Source organism: Chaetura pelagica, unplaced genomic scaffold (genome assembly GCF_000747805.2).
Source record: "Chaetura pelagica isolate M959 unplaced genomic scaffold, ChaPel_1.0 scaffold517, whole genome shotgun sequence".
Lineage (NCBI taxonomy): Eukaryota > Metazoa > Chordata > Aves > Apodiformes > Apodidae > Chaetura > Chaetura pelagica.
Window position 1 is genome coordinate 1,051,041 of NW_009953992.1, and position 24,761 is coordinate 1,075,801.

The 24,761-nt window shown below is 41.2% G+C and overlaps 1 protein-coding gene across 1 annotated transcript in view; it reads left to right on the forward strand.

Annotated features, from left to right (window-relative positions):
• The window catches only part of PCDH15 (protocadherin-related 15), a gene marked incomplete at its 3' end in the record, with an annotated part of 234,661 nt that overhangs the window by 173,453 nt on the left and 36,447 nt on the right, over positions 1-24,761 (forward strand). The window contains exons 15-17 of the mRNA XM_010002259.1: positions 3,357-3,489; positions 9,081-9,160; positions 15,215-15,308. Coding sequence (XP_010000561.1) covers positions 3,357-3,489; positions 9,081-9,160; positions 15,215-15,308 — 307 coding nt within the window. The remainder of the gene's footprint in view (positions 1-3,356; positions 3,490-9,080; positions 9,161-15,214; positions 15,309-24,761) is intronic.

Sequence of the window (24,761 nt, forward strand, 5' to 3'; positions counted from 1 at the left end):
TTGCTGTATTTTAGAGCTTGATGGACAGTAAATCAATTTGGGTATTATTAAGATGTAACAGGATAAGGAAAAATTGTACACAAGAACATATTTTTATTAAATATTCAGCAATGGAAGAGATATACACACTAAACTGAAACTATTTGGTGGAACATTATACACAGATGGCAGCTATCCCAACAAGATATGCAGCCCTAGCGCTAAAGTGATATTTTGTCTGCTAATTTATTGTGTCTGATGTTGAGCATTTGGTAATGGTGGGGTTTTTTTATTCCAACAATGTAAATGTGGAACATCAATTCAGAAAGATCAGTGGGATATGAGGAGTGTTTTACAACAGGCAAGAAGACAGAAAACTAACTATAGTTTACAAGGAGTTAATCTACATGGAATTACCAACTTCAGTTGTAATTGTCCATCTTCCCCTGATTATACTCCTTTTGTTTATAGCTGCTGAGGCAGTGATCTGCAAATCCAGCTTCTTAAATGCTCACAGGTATGATGCAAATGTTAAGGATCATCCACTGATGCACTTCAGTGCAAGTTACATCCTTGTGTAAAAGGTGATTAAATCCAATAATGACCTGGCTATTAAGCTGGAAGCAGGAAGATTCCTGTCTCCTGTGTTTGTAGATGGAAGTGAATCTGGCTCCAGGGAGGAGTGGCTGTAGGAAGGCAGCATCTGAAGCATTGCTGACATGGGAAGGTGGGGGTTGCCCTGGATTAGCTGGTAGCCAGGGTGTAGGAGCACTGATGGATGTTCCCTGGGCTGCCATGACATGGCTCGTGGTGGAGCAGTTTAACATGGAAGGCTCCTTAGGGTCAGCTGGTGTATGGTATTAATACACATCTGTGGGGTACCTGCCCAGCCACACACTCACTCCCTCCCCTCCTCAACAGGATGGGGTGGGAATAGGATAAGAAATCTTGTGGATTGAGATAAAGGTGGGGAATGGGGGTTAAAGTCAGACCATAACACCACTCTCCCTCTCTTTCCTCCCCACACCTTTCTTGCCCAGTCAAGCTCTCCACACAGATGACCAGATGGCTGCCTCCTCCTTCCTCACCCTCCTCCTCTTTCCTCGCCATTCTCCTCCTTCCTCATCATCCTCCTCCTTCCTCATCATCTTTCTCGTTCCTCATCATCCTCCTCCTTCCTCATCATCCTCCTCCTTCGACATCATCCTCCTCCTTCCACGTCATGTTCCTCCTTCCTCACCCTCCTCCTTACCCTCCTCTCCCCCAGCTCGGTGCTGACAGGGTATTTCCTCACCCTTTTCTCCTCACTTTTCCAGCGCTTTTCCCTGTTCTTACACCATTTCCCTGCAGCACCACCAGCAGGGTTGAGGGCTGGGCAGTGACTGGACATGAGGCAGCTGGAACCGGCTCTTCCCGCCCTGTGGCAGCCTCGGCCTCTCCTCACACAGACCCCTCAGCCCCTGGGCATGGGCACCCAAACCAACCCAGCTGAGGAGCGTGTCTGCCTCCTGTTTGAAGCAGCTCTTGGTACATGTCCCAGGGCTGGGGAGGGACTTTTTATAAAGGCAGGTAGCAATAGGACAAGTGGTAGCAAATTCAAACTGGAAAAGGGGAGATTGAGATGAGATGTGAGGAGGAAATTGTTTCCTGTGAGGGTGGTGAGAGCCTGGCCCAGGTTGCCCAGGGAAGCTGTGGCTGCCCCATCCCTGGCAGTGTTGAAGGGCAGGTTGGATGGGGCTTGGAGCAACCTGGGCTGGTGGAAGGTGTCCCTGCCCATGCAGGGGGTTGGGACTGGATGATCCTGAAGGTCCCTTCCAACCCAAACCATTTGGAGATTCTGTGAAAACTTGTGGCTGAGCTGTGATGGGCCGGAGGCACCAGACTGGGTTTAATTCTGCCCCCCCCCCTCCACCCCCCCAGGGCTGTGGGGCTGTGTGTGTGGACATGTCCCTAGGGACAGAGCATTTAAGCCATTGGTGGTTGGATTCTTGGAGCATGGTGCGTGGCACAGCCCCAAAGCCATATCGTGGTGTTGCAGAAATGCTCTGCCCAGCTCCTACCAGTGGCATCAAGTTATGAAACCTGCTGGCAAAGGGTGGTGGGAAGCACCCATCACACAGTGGTGACTGTGCTTGGTCAGAATCCTTTGCAGCTAATTAAAAATATCAATGATGTGTTTATTTGGTATTTATTGAACTCTTTCAGTTTTCACAAAAGCTATTTCAACTATAAAATACCTGGTAAAATCTTGTAGGAGTCTCTAAAAATCCCCTGAGTTTGCTAGCCCTCCAAGAAGCACCTCATGGTGTGTTCAGGTTTTTCTTCTCTCTCCCTCCCCTGTCCTCCAAAAATAATTAAAAAATTTGGGACACATGCCTTTGTCCTGAAGCCATTTCCTTTCCTCCTTAGCCTGAGACTTACCAACTTCTCAAAAGGCTTATGTGGAGGAAATCTGCACCTGCAACACTTGCTCTCCTCAGGGTTTTGTTGTGGGGCATGGGTTCTGTGGTGACATACAGAAGAGAAGATGAATGGGATGACTGAGTGAAGATGCAAGAGAAAGGTCCTTTTAAGCCAGATATTGAATCTCTCTTTCAATTTAGGGAGATTTTTGGCTCCCTTTCTCAATCTGGAGCAGTTGAATAGAAGTGTGTCTCTGCAGGACGTGTAGTCGGTGTCAGTGTTCCAAGAAAAGCCTTCAACTTGCAAACTGGAATGTTGTTTGCAGGGTATTTGGGTTAGGGGGTCAATGCAGTTGAAGGGCTTGCCAGATTCACTTGGTGGGTTTTCTAGTCTCCTGTATTGCCATGGCTCAGTAATCTGAAGTGGGCTTGGCTTTATGTGTGTGAACCTCAGTATTGATGCAGCCTGTTAAAGAGTTGTGTTCCATCAATCTTCTCTCAGCATTATCCTCTCAGTCAAGATTTTCTGTTCCCTCTCTTCCAAAGAAAGGTAGCAAGCTGTGACAGCAGGGTTGTTCCAGGGCTGCATATTGTGCTTGCCAGGAGCTGTTACTGTCTCAGAATTTGCCACACTCTTCTAGAGGACACACTATCACCAGGGGATTATGAGTCTTCTTTGTATGGGTTGCATGTGCAATGCTGTCTTAACTGCTTTGTTTTTCAAAGAACACTTGGGCTCCTTTTAAATAAATTAATTAGTTTTGCTTCTCTTAGCATGGCAGCCTGCTTTATTTTCTTGATGCAGAATGAAAAATACATCCTGAAGCTGTTAAAGGAGCAAAGGGAGGTTGTTAGCACTAGACAACACACAGTGTATAAAATAGACATAGCTGGCCACCCCTGTGTTTGTTGATTTATTGATTATGACTGGCTTTGACTTTTTTTTAATTTATTTTATTTTCCCTTGCATTGCAGGAGCTCTATTACTACTGTTTACATTGAGGTACTTCCTCCCAACAACCAGAGCCCTCCCCGCTTTCCCCAGCTGATGTACAGCCTTGAAGTCAGTGAGGCCATGAGAACTGGAGCTGTTTTGTTAAACCTGCAGGTACAGATGCTTCCCTGTAAGCCTTTACCATGTTCCTTCTCTTTGTGCCATGCCATGCAGAACCCAGTCCTTGCATACAGGGGGCGAATACAGTTTATAGGAATTTAGAATCATTTAATCACAATAAATAGTCTCTTTTACATAGGAAAAGTGCTTACCTGGATATTTCAATAAGGTTTTTTTGTGTGTGTGCATTTTATGTTCTAGAAGGTACTATAATCTGTGTATGGGACTGAAGTATATGAGAGAAAAATTTCCATGAATGGCTCAAAACTTAAGAGGCCTATAATTTTTAATGTTTAAATATATATGTATATGTATTTGCCAGCAAATCAGAGCAGCTTAGGACGTTCCACATCTAATTCATGTGAAATTTCCATGAGACTTTTGGCACTCAGCTGTCTTCAGCCTGTTGTTTTGAAAAGCATCTGAAGATGCTTTCCTGATGTAGCGGGGGGGAAGGACTCAATGATCTTCAGAGGTCACTTCCAATCCTTATGGTTCTATGATATTTACTCCTCTTGTATGTAACAAGTGCTTTTAACAGGCTAACAAAAAGCAGAGGTCCCTGTACTAACTGACCACCCAATTTAGGTCTGCAGGTGGAAGCAGGGAAAGCACATTGGTCTCATATTGCTTACAAATAGAGCTGCACTGACATAGTTTGCACACCCAGGTTACTTCTCTGTGTGTTGCTGCATAGCTAATATATCAGCTTGCTTATTTACTGTTCCCTAAGCTATTGCTGCATTGTGTTCTGTCAATGTGTTTTGAAAGCCAGCTGTGCCAAAGAGGTGGATAAATTACAACTCTCTGGTTGTTTTTTTGGGGACTAGGAACTTACTATAAAAGAGTAATATGGCCTCAAGTCTAAAGCAATAAGCTCAGTCCAGCATGCTCTCCTGAGCATGGTCCCTGTAAACATGGTAGTATTATTTAGACTTCATATGAAGGCATTTGTATGAAGCAGACTGGAGATACCTGAGCTAAACAAAAACCATATCAAGAGCCTCATCTGCTTTGTGTCGGTGCAGCTCCACTGAAGGTGCTGAAGTCAGTGGAATTAGGTCAGTTCATACCAGCTGAAGTGTGGCTCTGTGTGTTTTGCACATTCAGTAAATGCACAGGGGACAAAAAAATTATCCAAACCATAGTGTGTGAAATAAAGGAACTTTAATCAAGTCATAGAAGCAGGTGAAGAGGTAAGTTTCTATTAAAATGCTTTGCTGATGAAAGGTAAAGATTATTATAGATGGTTAAACTGATTCACCTGCACTGAGGGACAATGCCTCGTCTGGCTCTGTGCTGAAAATTAACTTCTGACATGTCTCTAATGTCTGTGAGGCAGAGTTGAGGAGCCGTGCTGCTCAGGAGCCTTCTCCTCATTGGTGAGGAAACACTTGGTTTTGGAAATGCCAAAGCCTAACAGGAGCCAGAAGCAGCTGAGGGACAGAAACATTTGTGTTTACTTGGTGGTGCTGCGATATATGGCAAAGGCCTGGAGGCAGAAAAACTATTAGCAGCTTTTTTAGTATTTAAGGATTTTGCACACTAAACATGGTTAGAAAGTGAACCTCATTGTTGGCATAATCTGCTTGAACATTTCACTAAACCCTCAACATTCTACCTACGTTTTTCTTTCCTTTTCAAATGATCTTTGGTGAGGTTTGCTGAGTAGATCTGCGAGAGGCAGCCTGTGCTGGGCAAGGCAGGAGAGGTGCAAAGCTCTTCTCTTTCCAGCCAGGATGCTGGTGAGCATTTGGTCAGGACCCAGAAGTAACCAGTTACTGTGGCTGGGGAAGAGTGAAATGCATCAGTTAATTTGAGGAGCTTTGGAAATACACAGAAAATACTGTCTTCTGCTTCCTGTTCCTGCAATGTAGATGAGCCTTAAATGACCGATATGCTATGCATGACTTGATTTTAACCAGGCAATTTATGAAAAATTCTTAATTGTTGAATATGTTTTGGCTTCCCCTCTAGGTGATTAGTCAAAGACTGCATCTCTTGTAGGGCTGGTGGTCCTGGAGCTGAAATGCAGATGCATTGTCTTTCTAGTGCAAGTTCAGCTGCCTCGTTTTGCATTCGTATGCCCATCTGCATTAAAGCACATTTATTGTGTGGAGTATATTTCTGTCTTCATCTTCTTTTATTCCTGGCATAAAGTTGGCCAGGACATTTTAAACATTCATAAACTGAGCATTTAAGCTTATGAAACCTTGTGCTGTCTTTTCTAGGCAAACAGAAAATTACCAAGTACCCATCTTGGGGCTTTTGTGGAATTTTAAAAGTAGTTTAAGGTATTGCCTATTTAATAAGTGTTTTCATGTGTAAGTTTTCACACTGACTTACTTTCATATGTAGTTTTATCAATACATTTAGTATTTTGGACATAAGGTGTATTTTGATTGGTGCAGTAGGGTTAAGAGCTTATGCATTTATGACTTTCTCTTGATAATACACTGTTGATGTTGCATACTGTATGAGGATTACAAAAACTGGGAGAAAGTGAGCAAGTTATTTTAAAATCCCTGAGCTAGCAAATCTGAAGATCTGCAAAACATCAGTGTCAATAACAATGCAATTGCAGGTCTTTTAACTTTCCCTGTTAGACTTTGAAGTACATGCTCTAAAAATAAAATCTCCTTTCTCCTTCTCCATTAAAACTTTTCAAGCAGATGATGGGAAGTTGTATTTTTTCTTATACTATTATTTATTTTATAATGTACCCAGTTGATTGTGACTGGTGTTTTAATTAACAACATTTTAGATTAGGTAATGCAATATTAAATGAGCTCTACAGCATTAATTTGTAAATAAACCTCAGAGTTTATTGCATGCCTGGGAGGTATTTATTTCTTCATGTTCTGTCAGCTGTTATTAATTAAAATATGCAAATAGTGTAATATTTCTGGGAGTGTGCAAAACAAGACTGTTATCAGAGTCCAGTTATGTGCTAAAGAAGGAAGCTACATGGAATCATTGTGTACAGTTTATGAAGTCACTGTATGCAGCTGATCTGGAAACCAGGATTGCTCTTATGTGCAAGTGTTCACTGTTTTTCTTCTGTACATAATATGTTGATGTTTCTTGGTTTTAAAGAAAACAGAAGTTTTAAAAAAACAATTCTAAAGTTCTCCCCCCTCTTTTTTTTTTTTAAGTATGTTGATTGAAAGGTGCATTTTCTTTGGACATGAGGAGATAATAAAATAAACTAGAACTAGTCTTTTATTTTCTGTCATCTTGGAAGTCTCCAGACTTGTTATGAACTAATGTAGACTACAAATAAACCTCTGAGATACTCTTAAATGTGAAGTGAGGACAGGATCCCCTCCAGGCAAGGTGCAAAGAATAAAAGGACCGCTGTGATAGATGCCACAATGTGATTCTGGTGATTCAGGATCTATGATAGACCTCAGAGATGCCAGCTGGTCAGATTTTCTGCATCCAAAATTTGTGTAGTTTCATAATTTTGGCTCACAGTTTTTCTCTTGTCTCTTCTGGCTGCTCTTATCTTCAGCATTAGAACATCTGAATTCTACTCACACCCTCTTATGTGCTGGCACCTCCTGTCACTTGGTCCCTTCTGTGAATTTCATAAACAAATCAGTTTTATTCTTGCTTAATCCCGTCTTCCGTTTGTTTGTAGACTGTGTTGTCTAAACTTGTTTGTGAGGATGTCACACAAGGCAGCATGAGAAGCCTTACTGTGGCTGACATGCATTATTACATCCCCAGCTTTTTCCCTATTTACAAGACCTGTTGTCCTGTTGTAAAAAAAGATAAGATTGCTTTGACATATTTTGTTCTTGAGAAATTTAGCTTAGTGTTATCCATCTCCATATTGTCATCACAGGTACTTCAGAATCATTTGATTATTAATGTTTTTCTGGGAATTGAGCTCTACCTGTCTCTTCTGTGGTTTCCTGGCTCATTCCTCTGTGAGAGATGTATCTTGGGTTTGCCCTTCAGCACATTTGTCCTCTGTGAGTTTTCAAAGAAAACTGCTAATAGCTTTGAGATTGCCTCAGCCCATGTTTTTATACACTAGGATGAATTTCATCAGGCTTTAATTTCAGCAGATGATTTAAAGATGCTCTATTTATGTACATATTGTCTGCCTTATTCTTTATTCTCATCTGAGATTTTACCCCGTTATGGCCACAGTTAATTTAGTTAGCTGCTTGATTGCAGCTGAAGCACAAGAGGTGTTAGCTCTTTGACCTTCTCAACATCATCCTTTCTGCTCTAATACTGTGGGAAGGTACCATGCTCCAAGTTCCCTCTGCGATTTAGACATTTCTTTGTTATCTTTTGTATTCTTTTCTCTTTCTATTACAGTTTTGCCTTGACTTCTTCTGACCTTATCTCCATACAGTTTTGTTTGCTGATGCTTTATACTGGTCCCCTTCATCTGATGGAACCACTATTTTCATTATGCTTCCTTCGATTAGTGCAGCTTGGTTATCTAGATTGACTCTTCTGCCTGCACACCGAAATTGTTTGTGCTTCTGTCCTTCACGTTGAGGGGGGCAGTGTGTTGGTTTTTCTTGCTTTTTTTCTTGCTTGTTTTTGGGGATTGTTTTTTGGTCTTGAACTGCTTTTTAGATGGTCAGCCCAAAGATAGGAAGTTCTTTACTCTGGTCTACAGGAGATGCTTACAGAAAATACAGAAGAAAAAGGATGGTTGTTGAACAATGAGAAACACAAAAATGCTCTTTCCTTCCCTTTGATTTTGACGTGTCTTCTATTAAATCCTATCTGCTCTTCTTTCAACTTGTTGGTTGGTCTTCATGCAATTCTCATAACTGTTTTTCCTGTGAGAACATGCTTAATCACTTTAGAATTTGAATGCTAAACAGTTGAAACTGTGAGACAGTTCAGTAGATGGTATTTTCTCTCAAAGGCACCTGATATATTCTTTTTTGGGAAAAAGTGTGTGAGAAAGTTAACAATTACGTGGCTGCTTTTAGAAATAGCTTAGCTGAAGCTTAACTTCAAAAGCAGTTTACTCAGCTTCTGAAAAGCTGCTCTCTTATCTAGTAGGTGGAATACACTTGTTAAGGTGCTGCTAATAGTCCTTCTCGAAAGCTTCATCCTGATCTTCATCCCCTTCAAAAGAAATTATGGTGGAGGGCAAGTGCTGCAATGTCTGCACTGCTCAATGGAGCATCAGCAAAAGGGTTGGGATTCTGGTAAATAGTGGCAAGAACAATTTGGATAAGTAGAAATAAAGAATAGGAACAAAGGAAACTAAGCATTCAGTCTAATCAATCTGTAGCTGCATTAAATAAAAGTAACTGAATAAAGCCTGAATTTCATATCTGCAATGCTATGTGTTGGTATCTAATAGTGATTTGAAAGTCTCCATTCATGATATTGTCATTTCTCTGTACATCAGGAATTCTGATGTGCCACAACTTTAAGTAGCCCATCTGTAATTACCTCTGTTGCCTTAGTAACAGAGGTATTAGCATCATTCCTGTAGATAACTACTGGAGCTTTAGGGGTCAATTCTCCAGTTTATACATTGAAGGAAAGAAAATAAAGCTTTGTAACTGACTTAATTTTATCCTTTCTTTTTCCTAAAGGCTTTTGATAGAGAGGGTGACCCTATAAGATACCTCATTCAGAATGGAGATCCTCAACAAGTTTTTAATCTCTCTCAAAGGTAAGTAGAAAAACCCTCAGAAAATAGACTTGTAACTTTTCAGTCAAGCAACTAGGTGGGCTGAGACCAAAAGAAAAGACTGCTAATTAGACATACTCAGCTGTTCCTTAGATTGGCTCTTAGATGTTAATGAGTGCTCTGTGAATGATACTGCACTCTGGAATTTTTCCCAGGGGATTATTTATTTATTTTAAACACTTCAGTAGGTAAAACTCACTGAGGTAGAAACATTGTATTTAAGAGTGCCCAGGGATTAATTAAACACCTTATACTTGTCAGCTCTTGAGTAATGACAGGGACATTTTTTGCTTTAGTTTCCTGCCTTCAGGCATTTAAGTCTGTAGTGGAAAGCCTTCTGAGCATTTTAAAAAAACCTCTTTAAAGTGACTACTAGCTTAAATAGAGCTAGAAGAGAGCACATGTTATGAAATTATGAGAATCATGTAGGTCTGTGCTTGTCCCACCACTCCCTTCTTTATTTTGTCCATGCAGCTATTCTTTGCACTCCAACATATCTTTCTCTCTTTGCAGGAAGAAGGGAGGGTGACTAGCTCTCTCCCTATGGTAGAGGATGGGACAAAAAAGTAACCTGGGACTTACTTGTTCAAGGTGTGGGTATAACTGCAAAAAACAGTTCTAATTTGGTGTGAGGGAGAGATTGCACTGAAACAGGTCTGTGTGTTCTGAGTAAGCTCTAGGTTACTCACAGTGGTAAATCTCCCATGCACAGAGAATCAAATAATGTGAAAAAAGCCTTGAAGATCCTGAGATAGTGATGCTCTTACACACCAGGAATGATAGACCCTCTAATAATAACGACTTGTGAGGCAGGGAAGGGACAGCTTAGAGAGAGAAGATTGTTTCCCTGAAGTGGCAAGAGCAGGAGATGATGTTGTGCTGCTGATGTTGTCCAGTGCATAGGGCTGGAGCCTCCAGTGCAGGCCAGGGAAGGTGAGATTTGGTCATCATCTCAGAGCACTGCAAGTCATAACTCCAGCAGTCAGAGCTCCAGCACAGTACAGGTTTGTAGGGTTTTCTGCAGAAATGATGCTAGCAACCCTCCCCCTAGCACAGAGCAACTTGGCCTGACCTGCTCTGTGACCCCTAAAACTTGAGTGATGAGGAGTGTGCCTGGCTGCATGAGAGCTGTTTTGTACAGGTTGTGCTCATTACACTGCTGTTCACATCACACCATCAAAATCCTGATACATCTCCATACCAGAGAGACTTAAACTGTGTGTGCAAATTCAGGCCAGCTTCTGGCCTGCCAAACCCAGAATTCCAGAGATGAGGTCCTGGGCAGTTCTTGTACTGTCCAGCTTAGGATGTAAACCGTGTGATGATAGCCAGAAGTCAGGCTGTTGGAGGTGCCGTGAATTCAGTGCTGTGAATTCAGACAGGAAACAAACAAGAATTTTCTGATCTCCTCTCCCAAGGCTGCAGGCACAGCACCTCCCAGGGCCTGTCAGGGGTGGCTGGGAGTCCTCCTCCATCCCTCTTGGCCTCCAGGGCCCATCACAGGCAGTCTGACACCCCCCAACACACCCCTCAGCCTCACATTCACCCCACTGGTGTCTGAGCACCACGACACACTGAGGGCTGCAGCACAAACCCAGCCTGCAGTTGTCTTTTTGATCTGTTGCCTCTTGGTAAAAAAGAGAGCGCTTTGAAGTGTTTTCTCCTTCCTGCTCTCCTTGCATCTGTTTCCTTGGAAATCCTTTGTGCAAAGTTTTCTTCAGCCTTTTGCACATTATTTCTAGATGCTGAAGTGTCTTGATAGGAGATTAAAGTAGGATTAATGTTAAACAAAGCATAAAGTTATTGTGTGTGGCATATTAAGGCTACAGAAATGTATCTTAATGTTACATAAACAAATTTTTAGATACTTTTAAGGCCATGGTGGAGGCCCTGGACTTAATTCTATCTTAGTTTTTCTCATCTGGATTACTTTCTTGTGTCCTGGAGCATGTCAGTTGATCCCTGTGTAATTCCCTAGCTGGCAACACAAGTGCCAAATATTTCCAGGTTTACAACTACCTACTAGGTCTCATCCTCCATCTGAGGACTTTGAGATGGTTTTACTCTTTCTTCTTTCACAATACAACCTGAGCTTGATCTGTAGTAAATCGGTACTTTCTTATCTTCCCAGGGACAGTCATGATTAAAAGCTAGGGTATTAAATGATTGGAAGTACAGCAGAATCCTTGAGTAAAACACAGGAGTTTGTATAAATTATCCTGTCTCTTGAATAATGTTAAACAATTGAAATGGAGACAGTAGGCTGCAATTGTTCAGACAGAAGGGGAAGATAAAAAGTCCATATGATAGTGCAAAAATATTGGAGAAATTTAAATAGATACATGCAGCTAAAGGTCAGTGTTGGTAAAACAGTGTTTGTTGTCAGTATTCTTAGCTCCTCGTTTTTTGGGGGGTTTATTGTGTTTGTTGATCACCTAAGTGTCACCTGTTTTATTCATTGCTGCTTTTCTTAAAAAAAGTCTTGTGTTCATATTTCATTGCAGTGTCTTGAACAGATGCTGAAAAATATATAGGATCTATTAAGATGACTAATTGATTTGTAAAAACACCTGGAAATAAGAGAACTGCTAAAATACATGTGTTAGCATTTTGTGTCAGTTAATAATACATCTGACTCTCCTACAGCCCTCAAAGGAACTTAATGCCTTCCTTAGTGGAGTCACTGCTATTTCAATGTCTGCTGTTTATAAATTAGATAAAAAACCAGTTTAAAAGCAAAATGGTCGTTAGTAATATGGTGATAGTATTGAGGTCAGCTGAATATTCCTGAGCAGAAGACAGTACATGATACTGGAAGCAAAAATGAGACATGCAGTGTTATTAATTTGTCACCACAAACTACAGGAATAGATTGCTTGAAATCCCACCACTTTTATACTCCTTGCCTTCTTGTGGCCATGAATGTGTGCAAAGCTTGCAGTTTACTGTTAGTCTAATTAGTGTCTTAATAGCCTAATGAAATTATTATTAGTCCCCTTCCAATACAAATGCAGATAGCTAAAATGGCATATATGCATGTTTTAGTAGGTGTATGTAAGTGCATGTGTATGATGTAATGTACTTTATGTATACATGGAATTTTAACATTTATTCATATGTACATATGTACATATTTTAATATATACTCCTATATAGCTTCATGTATTTATATTACACTGTATATGACTAAGGAAAGGTATATAAATATACACACAAGCTTTCTAAGGTCTGTCCCTTGCTCTGGTATTACACTTGACCCTTCCCCTTTCCCTTTAACCCAAGGGGCTGTGCTGAGTCTTCAGCATCTGAAGCCCTGCCCTAGGAAGAGGAATATGATGCTGGCAGCTCATTCTCCTCACTGGAGGATCCGTTTTGTGTCATTTTTGTGTTTGTTGACATTTTCTGTACCACACTTTCTTTTTCCCAAGTGCATGCAGTTCCATCTTAGATTTGAAATCAAGACATGTTGTGTTTTACATCCGTGGATACTTGTTTATTGTTCTCTCTATGACCCCAAACTGGTTCTGGGCAGCTCCTAAGGTTGCGTGTCATTAGCAGTAGCTGGCCACCAGTAAGGTGTTTGTACCTTGCTTTTTTGCTCTGTGGGTAGTTCAATCTCTGCACAATAACCATGCTATAGCTATGCATGGTTTACAAAAAACAAAGTTAAACTAAGCCTTGTGCTGCACAGTTGTGGAAAAGTAAGCAAAAGCTAAAACATTGGTATCAGGTACCTGCTCTTTAGATAATTGCTGTTTAAAGATAAAATCAGCCCCCAAGCAGGCCAGGGCAAGTCCATGGAAAGAAACATGGTAGGCCCTGAGGCCTTCTTGTAACTTGGCACAAGGCTTGTGGTTTGGGACAAGACACATCAGCTCCAGATTTGCTGGGTTACAAAGTCACACAGAATATTCCTGTGTCCCATCGGTTTGTACCAACCTCCAGGAAAGTATTTTAGCCCCTCTAGGGGTAATGGTTTTAAGCTGGAAAAGGGTAGATTTAGGTTAGATATTATGAATAAATTCTTTGCTGTGAGGATGGTGAGACACCAGAACAGGTTGTCCAGGGAAGTTTTGATGTCTCGTCCCTGGAAGTGTTGAAGGGCAGGTTGGATGGGGCTTGGAGCAACCTGGGCTGGTGGGAGGTGTCCCTGCCCATGCAGGGGGGTTGGATCCAGATGATCTTTAATGTTGCCTCCAACGCAAACCGTCCTCTCATTCTGTTTTAGGTACAAATGAAGTTGCTAGCTTGTTGTTTTTTGAGGAAGCTAAACATGACACATCCCTATGTTTTATTTGTGCAGCAATGAGGCAGGACCGAATGTAGCATCTCCTAAAACATCCTCATCTTTGATTACTGAGCCTGGATATTATTTCACCTACCAACTTTTCAATCCTAGGGGAGAATTATGCTCCCATTCACTGTTTCTACCTGTTTCTGCAGTATTTATTTGAAGAAACTGCTGGCAGGAACAGCTTGCCAGGAATGGTGGGTATTTGTTTCTGCTGAAAACATTGCAGCAGAAACTGCAGAAATTTATATTCTAGGTAAAAAAAATATCATTAGGTACAGATGATACACCTCCAAGCATTCTGGATAATGAAAACTTCCTAGTTTGGTGGGACTTTGCATTTTGATTTGCCTTTTTTTTTTTTTCCTTGTTTTAATTAAACCTCTTTCTGAACAAGTAGCTGTTTATGTTCTTTGTCATGAACATAGAATGTAGGTTCAACCAATGAAATTTATAACTGTGCCTGCTAAATAGCTGTGTCTGTTATGTCCATTAAAAATGAAATAACAGATGGAAAGTCACAGCATACCAAGATCCCAGCTCATGTGGATTTTGCCCTGCAAAATCATGTGTTCTTACACTTTTCTTAAAATGTTAGAAGCTGACCCTGGCCTGTTTGCTGCACTTGTAAGGAAGAAGCTGCTTAGCCATGCAACAAGACCATAAACATCATCCTGGATCCTTGCTTGTTGGTGCATATTTATTAAAAAGCCTCTGGGTCAGGTGGCATTTGAGAGAGATGTCAGCTTATGATGATCTCCATCAGGTTCCAATAGACACCCAAATCCTGTCAATGAAATGCAGAGCTTTAGGGCTGATCAGGGAAGTACCACTTGTCCCAGTTCAGTTAAGCAGGGTTTAGCTTGCTTAGACAGAATTGTCAATTCAGTGGTACTTTTTCTGGTGCTTCCTAATATAAAAGTGATTAGTCCATGGTGGGATCTTGTCCAAGTGTTGCTACATCAAACCTCCAGGTTGCTTCCAGACTTCAGCATGAGGAAATGGCATCATCCCAGAGAAAAAGAATCCAAATAGGTTTGTTTGTCAGCAGTTACAGGAATCTGCAACATTTTCAAGCAGCATTTTTGTAAAATTTTGTTTTCTTTTTTTTGTGCAGCTTTCAAATGGCCCTTCAATTCACTATCTGTTTAAACTGGGCTTAGATAATCCCAACCCACAAAATTTATCTTTGGCAATCTTTGTGCCTATATTAATATCTTATTATTAGGTGAGATGGTGTCTGTGCCTTCCCTGAGAAGGCATTAGCTCATTGCAGCACTTGTACTGCAGTTGCACAACATGCAAAAATTCCCTACAAAACTCTGAGGAAGACTCATCCTTGTTTTCCTGCAGTTGGCTGCTGCAATCTTCCCAGGAATATCGGGACTCCTCTGTGATAAATAGGCTGCTGTGATTCTCCTCATTTATTGTAGCAGTGCAGCTCTCTAACAAAGGAGAGCCCTGTGGGTGTTCATTGTAGGCCTATTTTGTAGAATCCTGTAGATCACGAGGTTGTTACTTTAATCCTGAATTATATATGTATCGAAGCAGGAAGCATTAGAAATTGGCTCATCATTTTTACTAACCTTGGTAAGCATGTACATACACAAAGCATGCTTCCCATTGTAATAAGGCCTAGAAGCTTACTGACTTGCTTAAAGAGAGAGAGATGTAGAACAAAACTGCTTGTAGATCTCTTAAAACTGTTGTGTTAACTTTTTTATATGTTTTTGTTTTATTACTAGTTCTGGACTGCTAGCCTTAGGAAAGCCCTTGGACAGAGAAAGCACTGATCGCTATATTCTGATTGTTACAGCCTCGGATGGCAGACCAGATGGGGTGAGTTGCCTGTGAAAGTTTAAGAAAATGGGCTGTTACCCTATGGAGTTAGGAACTTGAAGTAGTCTGGTTGGAGTGTCTTTTATATGGGTCTTGATCCAATCTATCTGTAATCTGCAAGACTTCTTCTGTGTCTCAAGAAGGTTTGTGTAGATGAAGCTTGTGTATCACTTTGATCTTGAAAACAAGTGACTTTGCTGCTACTTCTGCCTTTTAGTTACTCTTCAACAAGAACCAATGCAGCCAAGGTTTTGTGTAACTCAGATCTGTGCATCTTCTTAGTGTTTCTTCTCTGTGCTATTAAAAAAACAGTCTTCCTTTCTAAGGATCAGTTGTGTGGGCAGGTATATTACAGATATGTACTTCATCTAGTCAAATGCAAGGAACTTTTTCTATAATTGACAGATGAAAACACTGTCCAGCCTCAGGGTTTTTTTAAGCTCTCAGGAAAAATCTAAGAAAGTGCCCTGCTGCTTTTCTTAGAAGATAAAACTTCAATCAGGAGTTATTTATGAGTCTCTTGTATTTGGTATGATCAGACATGCAGAGCCTCTGCAACCAAACCAATAAACTGCTACTCATATTTGTGTTTAGTGTAATAGAACTGTGATTTTCAATTTTCATGGTAAAAAATAGAGAGCTGATGAGGGTGTGTGTTTATTTTTCAAGCAGAGGCAATGGAATTAGTTTTCCTGGAAGTCTGCAACAAGCCCAGCAGGGGGTTTTACCACAGTTGAACTGTACAAGGCATGTGAGAGTGCTGCAGTTCTGCTTGTGCCATGGAATAACAGCATAGCTGGAGGACAATGTCTGACCTTAAAATTACATTGTCTAAGGGCAGATCTAAGATAATATATCTGCATTATCTGGGCTGTTCTAGGAGACAGTGTTCAGCTTTGAGATTGAAACAGAAATCATTGACTGTTTGCTATGGAGTGGTCATGAAAGCTCTTGGTTTGGACCCTTACTCCCCTTGTCCTCACTGCAGCAGAAGAAAATCTTATGTATTATATCTAGGGCTTGCTCTTTTCCCTCTTTTAACTGCTTCGTCTTGTAAGGTTTGTCTTCCTGCTCCCTATTTACTTGGAAATTCCTACCCCTCAAAAACAACCAACCAACCAAAAAACACAACAAACAACTGAGAAAGTTTTAGAGCCTTTACACAATTCTGTGGTAATATGGAATAACAGACCCTCCACCTTTTCAATTAAAAATCTGGTTGCAGTTATCTTCAGTAAGTCACCTTAACATTTGTGATTTTGTTACTTTTGAACTACTCTCCATGCTTGGTAGCTAGGAGTCCAGTTGTTCTCATGTCTACCTTCCACCTGTGGAATCTGAAGATTTCAATAAAGGGCTTGAGTTCTGTTTCAGACTGTATTATACTGCTGAAGTACTATCTGGAGCATGGAAGGCTGCTGCAAAGATATTCCCTCCTCCTTTCATCTAGAGATTCTTTCTCTTTATCCCAGAACTTAACTGGACATTTTAACACTCAGAAGATAATAGTTGCTTTTCTAATAGAAACCCAGTGAATCATAGCATGCTGCTTAACATAAAGTAGTTGTACAAAGGTGAGATAAGGCTTTTGAAGCCACACTTTTGAAAAAACAGCTAAAATAAACCTTGAAGGGTTTAATTAGCATTGTCTCTGAACTGTGCTGAGGTAGGGTTGGCTCTCTGTTGCAGCAGCAGCAGCCATCTATAGGCACAGTCTGGGAGCAGTTCCCTAGCCAGGCTGGGACAAGTAGTGACCGTGTTGTTGAGAGGATGGACTGGCCTCTGATGCTTCATGCATCACCTAACCCAGCCAGGACAGGGTCATTATATGCAAATTTCAGGAGTTTTTTGATTGTTGGGAACTTTTTAGGGACAGTATCAAGAGTACTCCACAAGAAAATCAAATAATTAGAGCCCAAAGGACTGTGGTAACATCAGTGAAAAGGTTTTTGTGATTTCCCACCTCTGGCATAAAACCCATCATTTCTCAGTAAGATGTTACTAGTGCAGCATTCACTTGACAAGCAGAAAGACAAGCCAAAGAGCAGCAGGTCACTTCACTTTTCAATACTGAATGCTCTTGATGGATGTTGCTACATTGTTCTTGCTGTAACAACAATGTACACTTACAAAAATCCACTCTCCTGCTATCTCATTAACTGCTTTCCTCCCTCAGTATGATATGTTTTTTTTTCCTGGAGTTTTGTATCTGAAGATGTGGGTGTTAATTGTTCTCAGTGAAATTCAGTCACGCTTTCTAGCTCGAGTGTTTTCTCTTCATTAATGTTTGGTTTGGATTCTTCATCACTATGTCTTACCTGACTGTAGCTGTTTTTTTTCTGTTATGCTACTTTCTGCCAGTGGTGGGGGCATCTTTTTTCTTAAAATTGTCCAGCAGACTTGACAAGCTGACTTAGCTGCTCTTGTACCCTAAGCTTCTGGTGACAATACATGGCTTAGGAGATGGCTGGCGTTGCCAGTATCACAGGTGAGGCTGTGTTAAGAATCATAGAATCTTAGGGGCTCCCTCAGCCTCTCCTCATAAGGGAGATGTTCCACTCCCTTCATCATCTTAGTAGCTCTGTGCTGGACTCTTTCAAGCTCTTCCCTGTCCTTCTTGGACTGAGGGGCCCAGAACTGGACACAATACTCCAGATGCAGCCTCACCAATGCAGAATAGAGGTGGAGGAGCACCTCCCTTGACCAACTAACCACACCCTTTCTAATGCACCCCAGGATGCCATTGGCCTTCTTGGCCACAAGGGCACATTGCTGGCTCATGGTCATCCTCCTGTCTACCAGGACCCCCAGGTCTCTTTCACCTACACTACTCTCCAGCAGTTCAGCCCCCAACCTGTACTGGGACATGGTGTTGTTCTTCCCCAAATGTAAAACTCTGCACTTCCCCTTGTTGAATTTCATCATGTTTCTCCCCGCCCAACTCTCCAACCTATCTAAGTCTCTCTGAATGGCAGCACAGCCTTCTGGTGTGTCAGCCACTCCTCCCAGCTTAGTGTCATCAGCAAACTTGCTGAGGGTACATTCTATACCCTCATCCAGGTCGTTGATGAAGATGTTGAACAACACCGGTCCCAGCACCGACCCTTGTGGGACTCCACTAGTAACACACCTCCAACCAGATTCTACCCCATTGACTACAACTCTCTGACTCCTTCCTTTCAACCAGTTCCTAATCCACCTCACTTCCTGGTCACCAAACCCATACCTGATCAACTTATCCACAAGGATGCTGTGGGAGACGGTGTCAAATGCTTTACTGAAATCAAGATAAACCACATCTACCGCTCTACCATCATCTATCCACCTAGTAATTTCCTCATAGAAGGCTATGAGGTTAGTCAAACATGATTTACCCTTGATAAAACCATGTTGACTGCTCTTGATGACCCCCATGTCCTTGATGTGCCTGGAGATAGTGACAAGAACAAGTTGTTCCATCACCTTTCCAGGGATGGAGGTGAGGCTGACCGGTCTATAGTTACCCGGGTCCTCCTTCTTGCCCTTCTTGTAGACTGGAGTGACATTTGCTATCCTCCAGTCCTCAGGCACCTCACCTGTTGCCCATGATTTACTGAAGATGATGGAGAGTGGCCTAGCAATGACCTCCGCCAGCTCCCTCAGCACCCTTGGGTGCATTCCATCTGGACCCATTGATTTATGGATGTCCAGATTACTCAACTGATCCCTAACCCAATCCTCATCTACCATGTCAAACTCTTCCTCTATCTTGACTTCTTCTGGGGCTATATGAATCTGGGGCTCATAGGGAGACCCTGCAGGAGTGAAGACAGAGGCAAAGAAGGCATTCAGCACCTCTGCCTTCTTTATATCCTCTGTCACCAGGGCTCCCACCTCATTCCTCAATGGGCCAATATTGCCTCTATTGCTAGTTTTGCTAGCTATGTACTTGAAAAAGCCCTTTCTATTATCCTTAACCTGACTTGCAAGGTTAAGTTCCAAGGAGGCCTTAGCTTTCCTAATTGCCTCCCTACATCCTCTGACAACAGTCCTATATTCCTCCCAAGTGACCAGCCCCTCCTTCCATGATCTATAGATTTTCCTTTTCCACTTAAGTTTGCCCAGTAGTTCCTTCTTTAACCATGCAGGTCTCCTAGCACCCTTACTAGATTTCCTAACCATTGGGACACTCTGATCCTGTGCTTGCAAGAAGTGGTCCTTGAATGTTGACCAGCTATCTTGAGCTCCTTTATTTTCTAGCACCCTGTCCCATGGGATTTCCCTTAATAGATGATTGAGGAGACCAAAGTTTGCCCTGTGGAAGTCCAGGGTTCTGGTCCTGCTGGGTATTTTGTTCCTTCCACACAGGATATGTACTCATATAAAATCTGTTTTGTTGTGATTACATCAGCTCAGTTAAGATTTTATTAGCATTTAAATTCTATCACCATGCCTTACAAATTAGGTAGTTAATATTGTACAAACAAGGCAAACAAATAATTATCTTACTGTATTGCTTAATAATCTACCTGGTCTTCTGACATTTTTCAAAAAGAATTTTCAGCTTCAGTACAATACATTTTTTTTCTATCTATACCCTCATCCAGGTCGTTGATGAAGATGTTGAACAACACCGGTCCCAGCAACGACCCCTGAGGGACTCCACTGGTCACACACCTCCAACCAGATTCTGCCCCATTTGCTACAACTCTCTGACTCCTTCCTTTCAACCAGTTCCTGATCCACCTCACTACCTGATCACCAAACCCATACTTGATCAACTTATCTACAAGGATGCTGTGGGAGATGGTGTCAAATGCTTTACTGAAAGTTTCTTGACTTTTAAGTTTCTTGACTTTTATTTTACAAACAAATAGACCAAGCAGGAAAGCTCAACCCGTTAAATCTCCATGCCTTTTCCATGCCAGCAAAGAGTGGTTCTGACTAATTGCCAGGGTTCCTTGTGTCTTGGCATAATTTCTTCAATTTGCAGCTCTTTTGGACTCCTCTGCTATTTGTCAGGCTCTTCCTGAGTCAGGGACTCATTTGAAGTTGGTAGCTGGTAGCATGGCAAACAGTACTAAGGACATGGATGTTTGCTTCAAGAAGTCAGTGACATTTCATGAAGGGCCTTCTCTTTTGAACTAGTTTATATCAGAAAGCAACAATGGCTCTTTAGGAAAAAAAAATTCTTCCTACTTTTACAAAACTACTGCTCCTCAAAGCAGTTCACCACTGCCTGTCTTCAAGGTTTGCTCTTTTGAACATTTCTATTAGTTCCTCCAGAAAAGTGGTTATCTGATTGAAGGTTTCAGTTTCCCCCAAATCACAGACCACAGGAAGGTGCAACTTCATTAAAATTACATAAATGTACCTTAGTAACATACAGACACTTATTTATCTCCATCCAACAGTGGGCTGCTTGAAATGAGCTGTGTTCTATACAGGCTTTTCTTCAAAATTTGAATGGAATTTAAAAGGGAAAAGACTGTTTTTATTGGTATTTCATACTTCTCTGAGAAAGTTCATTCTTTGTAATTTCAGACAGTGAATTAGCTCCAGAAATTGTGAACAGTACTCAAGACACTTCAATATTGATAATATTTTTAATCTAAATTCTTTTGTGAACAAAGATTTTTAGCCATTATAATAAAAGTTTGAAAAGGGCATAACTTCAGCTCATTTAATTTTCAAATCATAGTGTGTAAGATACTACATTTTAGCTGGAACACTTGAGATGAGCATAGGTGCTACACTTTGAAAGTGTTGATGCTTTGAGAAAGGAATTTATCCCACACTACTTTCAAAGTTGTCTGTCTCTTGTCTGTTCAATATGTCATAAAACAAAGACTGTTCTTCTCCACAGAGATAAGTGAGGCTGGTTGGGTGGGTGGTACCTGTATTTCAGTTTGGAGTCAGCAGTGTCCGGGATCATCTCACCTTAAGCAAAGAGAAAAAAAGGGCCAGAAAGGTCCATCATCTTCCTTACCTTTAACACTGTTCAAGTTCACACACTGATTGTCATTTTCAGCCCTGGCATGGTCTGCTTTGGCCCAGGAAGGCATACCAAAATAAACCTTTCTTTCTACTTCTGGGATCTCCAGGAGTTTGGAGATCAGCACATGGGGCAGCAGGACACTTCCCACACAGGATCAGATCTGCACCAGTCTCCTGGGGAATGGTGTTTCCTCTGGGTGCCTTTCCCGTAATCATAGTGGTACAAACCATTACCATTCTGAAACCCCAGGTTTCTGGACTCCTGATGTTCTGGGGGCTGGGACTCGTCCCCCACAGCTGTGTTGCCCTTGCCTGCTCCACTTGGCTACAAACCCCATGGGATATTGTACTATGAACCAGTATACAATGTGGTATCAGCCCTCCTTTTTAGCCCCAGTGGTCTCTAGGCAAAACCAACTGCTCCCCATCATTATCAATAAAGTTCACTGAACCCTTTTTGCATTTGAAAAATCCTGCATACCTTAAATTTGGGGGGTTTTAATATATTTTCTCCTTCTCTATTCTCTGTGTCTTTAATACAGGGTCTAAGAAACTTTTAACAATGTTACTATGGCACTAAAGAGTTGAGATTTCCATATTGTAAGCCCCAAGGCTTATTTAACTGCCTAATGTTGTGTGGTGACAGTCACGTTGACACCTTCTGACTTTTGGGGACTGCTGATTCCATCATAATGAATACAGACCTACTTATGCCTTCACTGAGCACCCTGGTTTTCCATTTAGCAGAGTGGCTTGCCTGACACCATTTCATCACTCTGCATGCCTTGCACTGCTCTTAATTGTTTAAAATGCTCAACTGTGCTTCCCCACTTATTGTTGTTCTGATTTATAGCCTGGAGCTGCTATAACAGCAGCCTTGTGTTTTTTCTCTGACCTTGGAATAACATGACCTACCACCCATCACTGTTAGCAATGCAACACTACAAACAATTAACTCTGCATTAATTGAGTAGTCAGGAAAAGATTTTTATTTCCTTAGTAAAGAGACTCAGTTGTACATTAGCAGAAGAATGACACACAAATAAAAGCTATATGAAGCTCAAATTGTTTTAACAAATTTTGACATGTTTGGATGGGGTTGCAAGACAAGAATTCATGTATTTGCATTTCAGAGGGAGAAGTAAGAAATAAAAATGCATTACTTTTGTTAGAAGGAAGACAAAGCCCTCTGTGGTATTTATTTTTGCACAGGTGTGTATGTGGCAGTTCATTTCTACAGATAAAACAAGAAGCCCTATTGTATTTTCTTACTGTCCATTGTGTGATTTGAGCAGAATTCAAACCTCCAAACGCAATTGTCTAGCCCTGAGGCATTTCTGAAGACATTCCAAGTCTCTTTGTGCTTTCTAAATGTGGTTCTGGGTACCCAGCACTTTATTCCAAATTCCCCTCTGGTGTCTGGTGCATAAAAGCCAGACACTATAACATTTAACCTTTACATATGGCTAAAATGTTCATGGGTTTGCACTGTACTCAAGACAAGAGCTTCAATCAGCAGGGATTACAATTTAGGAACTTTGCAATCCATGCTCCTGGCTACATCATGCACAGATACGTTGCCTGTAGAAGGTCCTGGCAGTCTGTCTGGTACAACAATGCCATTCACAAGGACCAAGAGTCAAAAACTGGTGTTTGTTCACCTTCTGATCTAGCTAAATTATTGCCCCAGGCTGTGACTGAAAGAATAAAGACTGTTGTAATCTTGAGTCTAGAGAAAGATGTGTGCCAGGGCCCTTGAGGCACACTGGTGTGTTCGCTGCAGGCACAGATACCACACTGTGTTCTTCCCCACTGTCTCCTAGACCAGAGCAGAGCAACATCCCAGGAGGGCATTCAGTTCCAGAGTGAACCAGAAGTAGCTTATTTCAGTGCACTATGTTTCCTCAGGCAACTTGAGCTGGGATATTTCAGCCATCTCAGCACATCATCAGTAATCCAGAGCTTCTATCTCCCCTGTCACTTGAATTAATTACATTCCTTAGAGCAAACAGGTAGCACTAGACCAAGGTAATTTAGACAAAGATTTACTACTTGAATGGCATGCACAGAGTTAATTAATTACAGTAAATTTTCTCTTACTCCTGTAAATATTACCTGTACCTGCTCCACATCAGTTCCATTATCCTTCAAGAATAAAGCCTGCACGCCTCCTTCAGTAAATACTCACTGAACACAGACTTTGTGTACAAAAAGGCTTGTACTGAAAAAGGCTTCTGCTTAACTGACCTTTTTATAATCAGTGAAACAAGACTTAAAAAAAAAAAAAAAAGAGAGAGAGATATAAATCTGTTCATACTGTGCAACTTTAATGCTGCCTTAAAGTGCCATGTATATTTTGATCTGTTGGTGCAGTGAGAAGGAATAAGTCTTAAACAAATATGAAAAAGAACTATCAAAACAAATAAATTATATTGTAAATCCTCCTCTAAAGAGCTTCTCATATTATTTTCTTTTTAACAAAACAAACTCTAAGTCAAGAGAACACTGCCTATTACTATTTTTCTGACAAGTTACATACTTTGGATGAGAAAATCTTAAATATTTTTGCTGCTGTGTACATTTCAGTTTGCATGAGAAGAATTTGTCTGGCCAGATTTCCTCTTCTGTGAGAAGAGGCTTTTCTCTGTGCAGCAGCTCTTTGAGTAGGGTGAGCTCTAGGAAGCTCCCAGTGTTTGTGCAATTTTTCTGCTTGCATTGCATGGATAATATTCCTCATGTAGGCTTTGATTTCATGTGCTATAATGGGGAAGGAGTGATTTAAGTAATACTCATAAAGAAATAAGACAGTTTCCAGTCAAAGGTTTGCAGCAGATTTGAAAGATGATTTAAATTATTTTAAGTTGAGAAACATCTCTGCACCATGTTGAAGCATTATTTATCTCAAGAATAAATAAACTTAAGTGGAAGTGTGTTAAAATATTTAAAATTCTGTTGCAGCAGATTTCATAATGACAATAATGCATAGTGCAACACTGAGTATAGACTTCAGTTATTGTGTATATAGAGTAATACCACAGTAGAGATGCCACATCTTTATCTATGATGAAGACACTGAATCCTGAGCTTTTTGTTTAGATACAGACTCATTTTTCCACAGCTTTGTCTGCCAGGTTGCATGACAAGTGTAACCTGATTGTAGCTGGTTGGTCTCCAGTGATGGTAGGTGATGTGGAGCAACACAATATGCTCTCGATGTGGGCTGTTTAGCCTGAGTTGTATAGCTTGGGATACAAGTTACTGCTGGCTCGTCTCATGGAAACAGTAGCATTTCAATCCTGTGATACTGAGATGCTTTGCAGCTGCTTGGCTGGTGGATCAATCAATACTCTTGCTCTTCCACAAAAGCACACACAGGGTTGGAGCCCTGGCTTTTCCATGGCTGGTGACTGGCCTAACAGTCCCATGTGTTTGTCAAGGACATTTCTCATATTTACATGTTTTTTTCTTCCTTTCCTG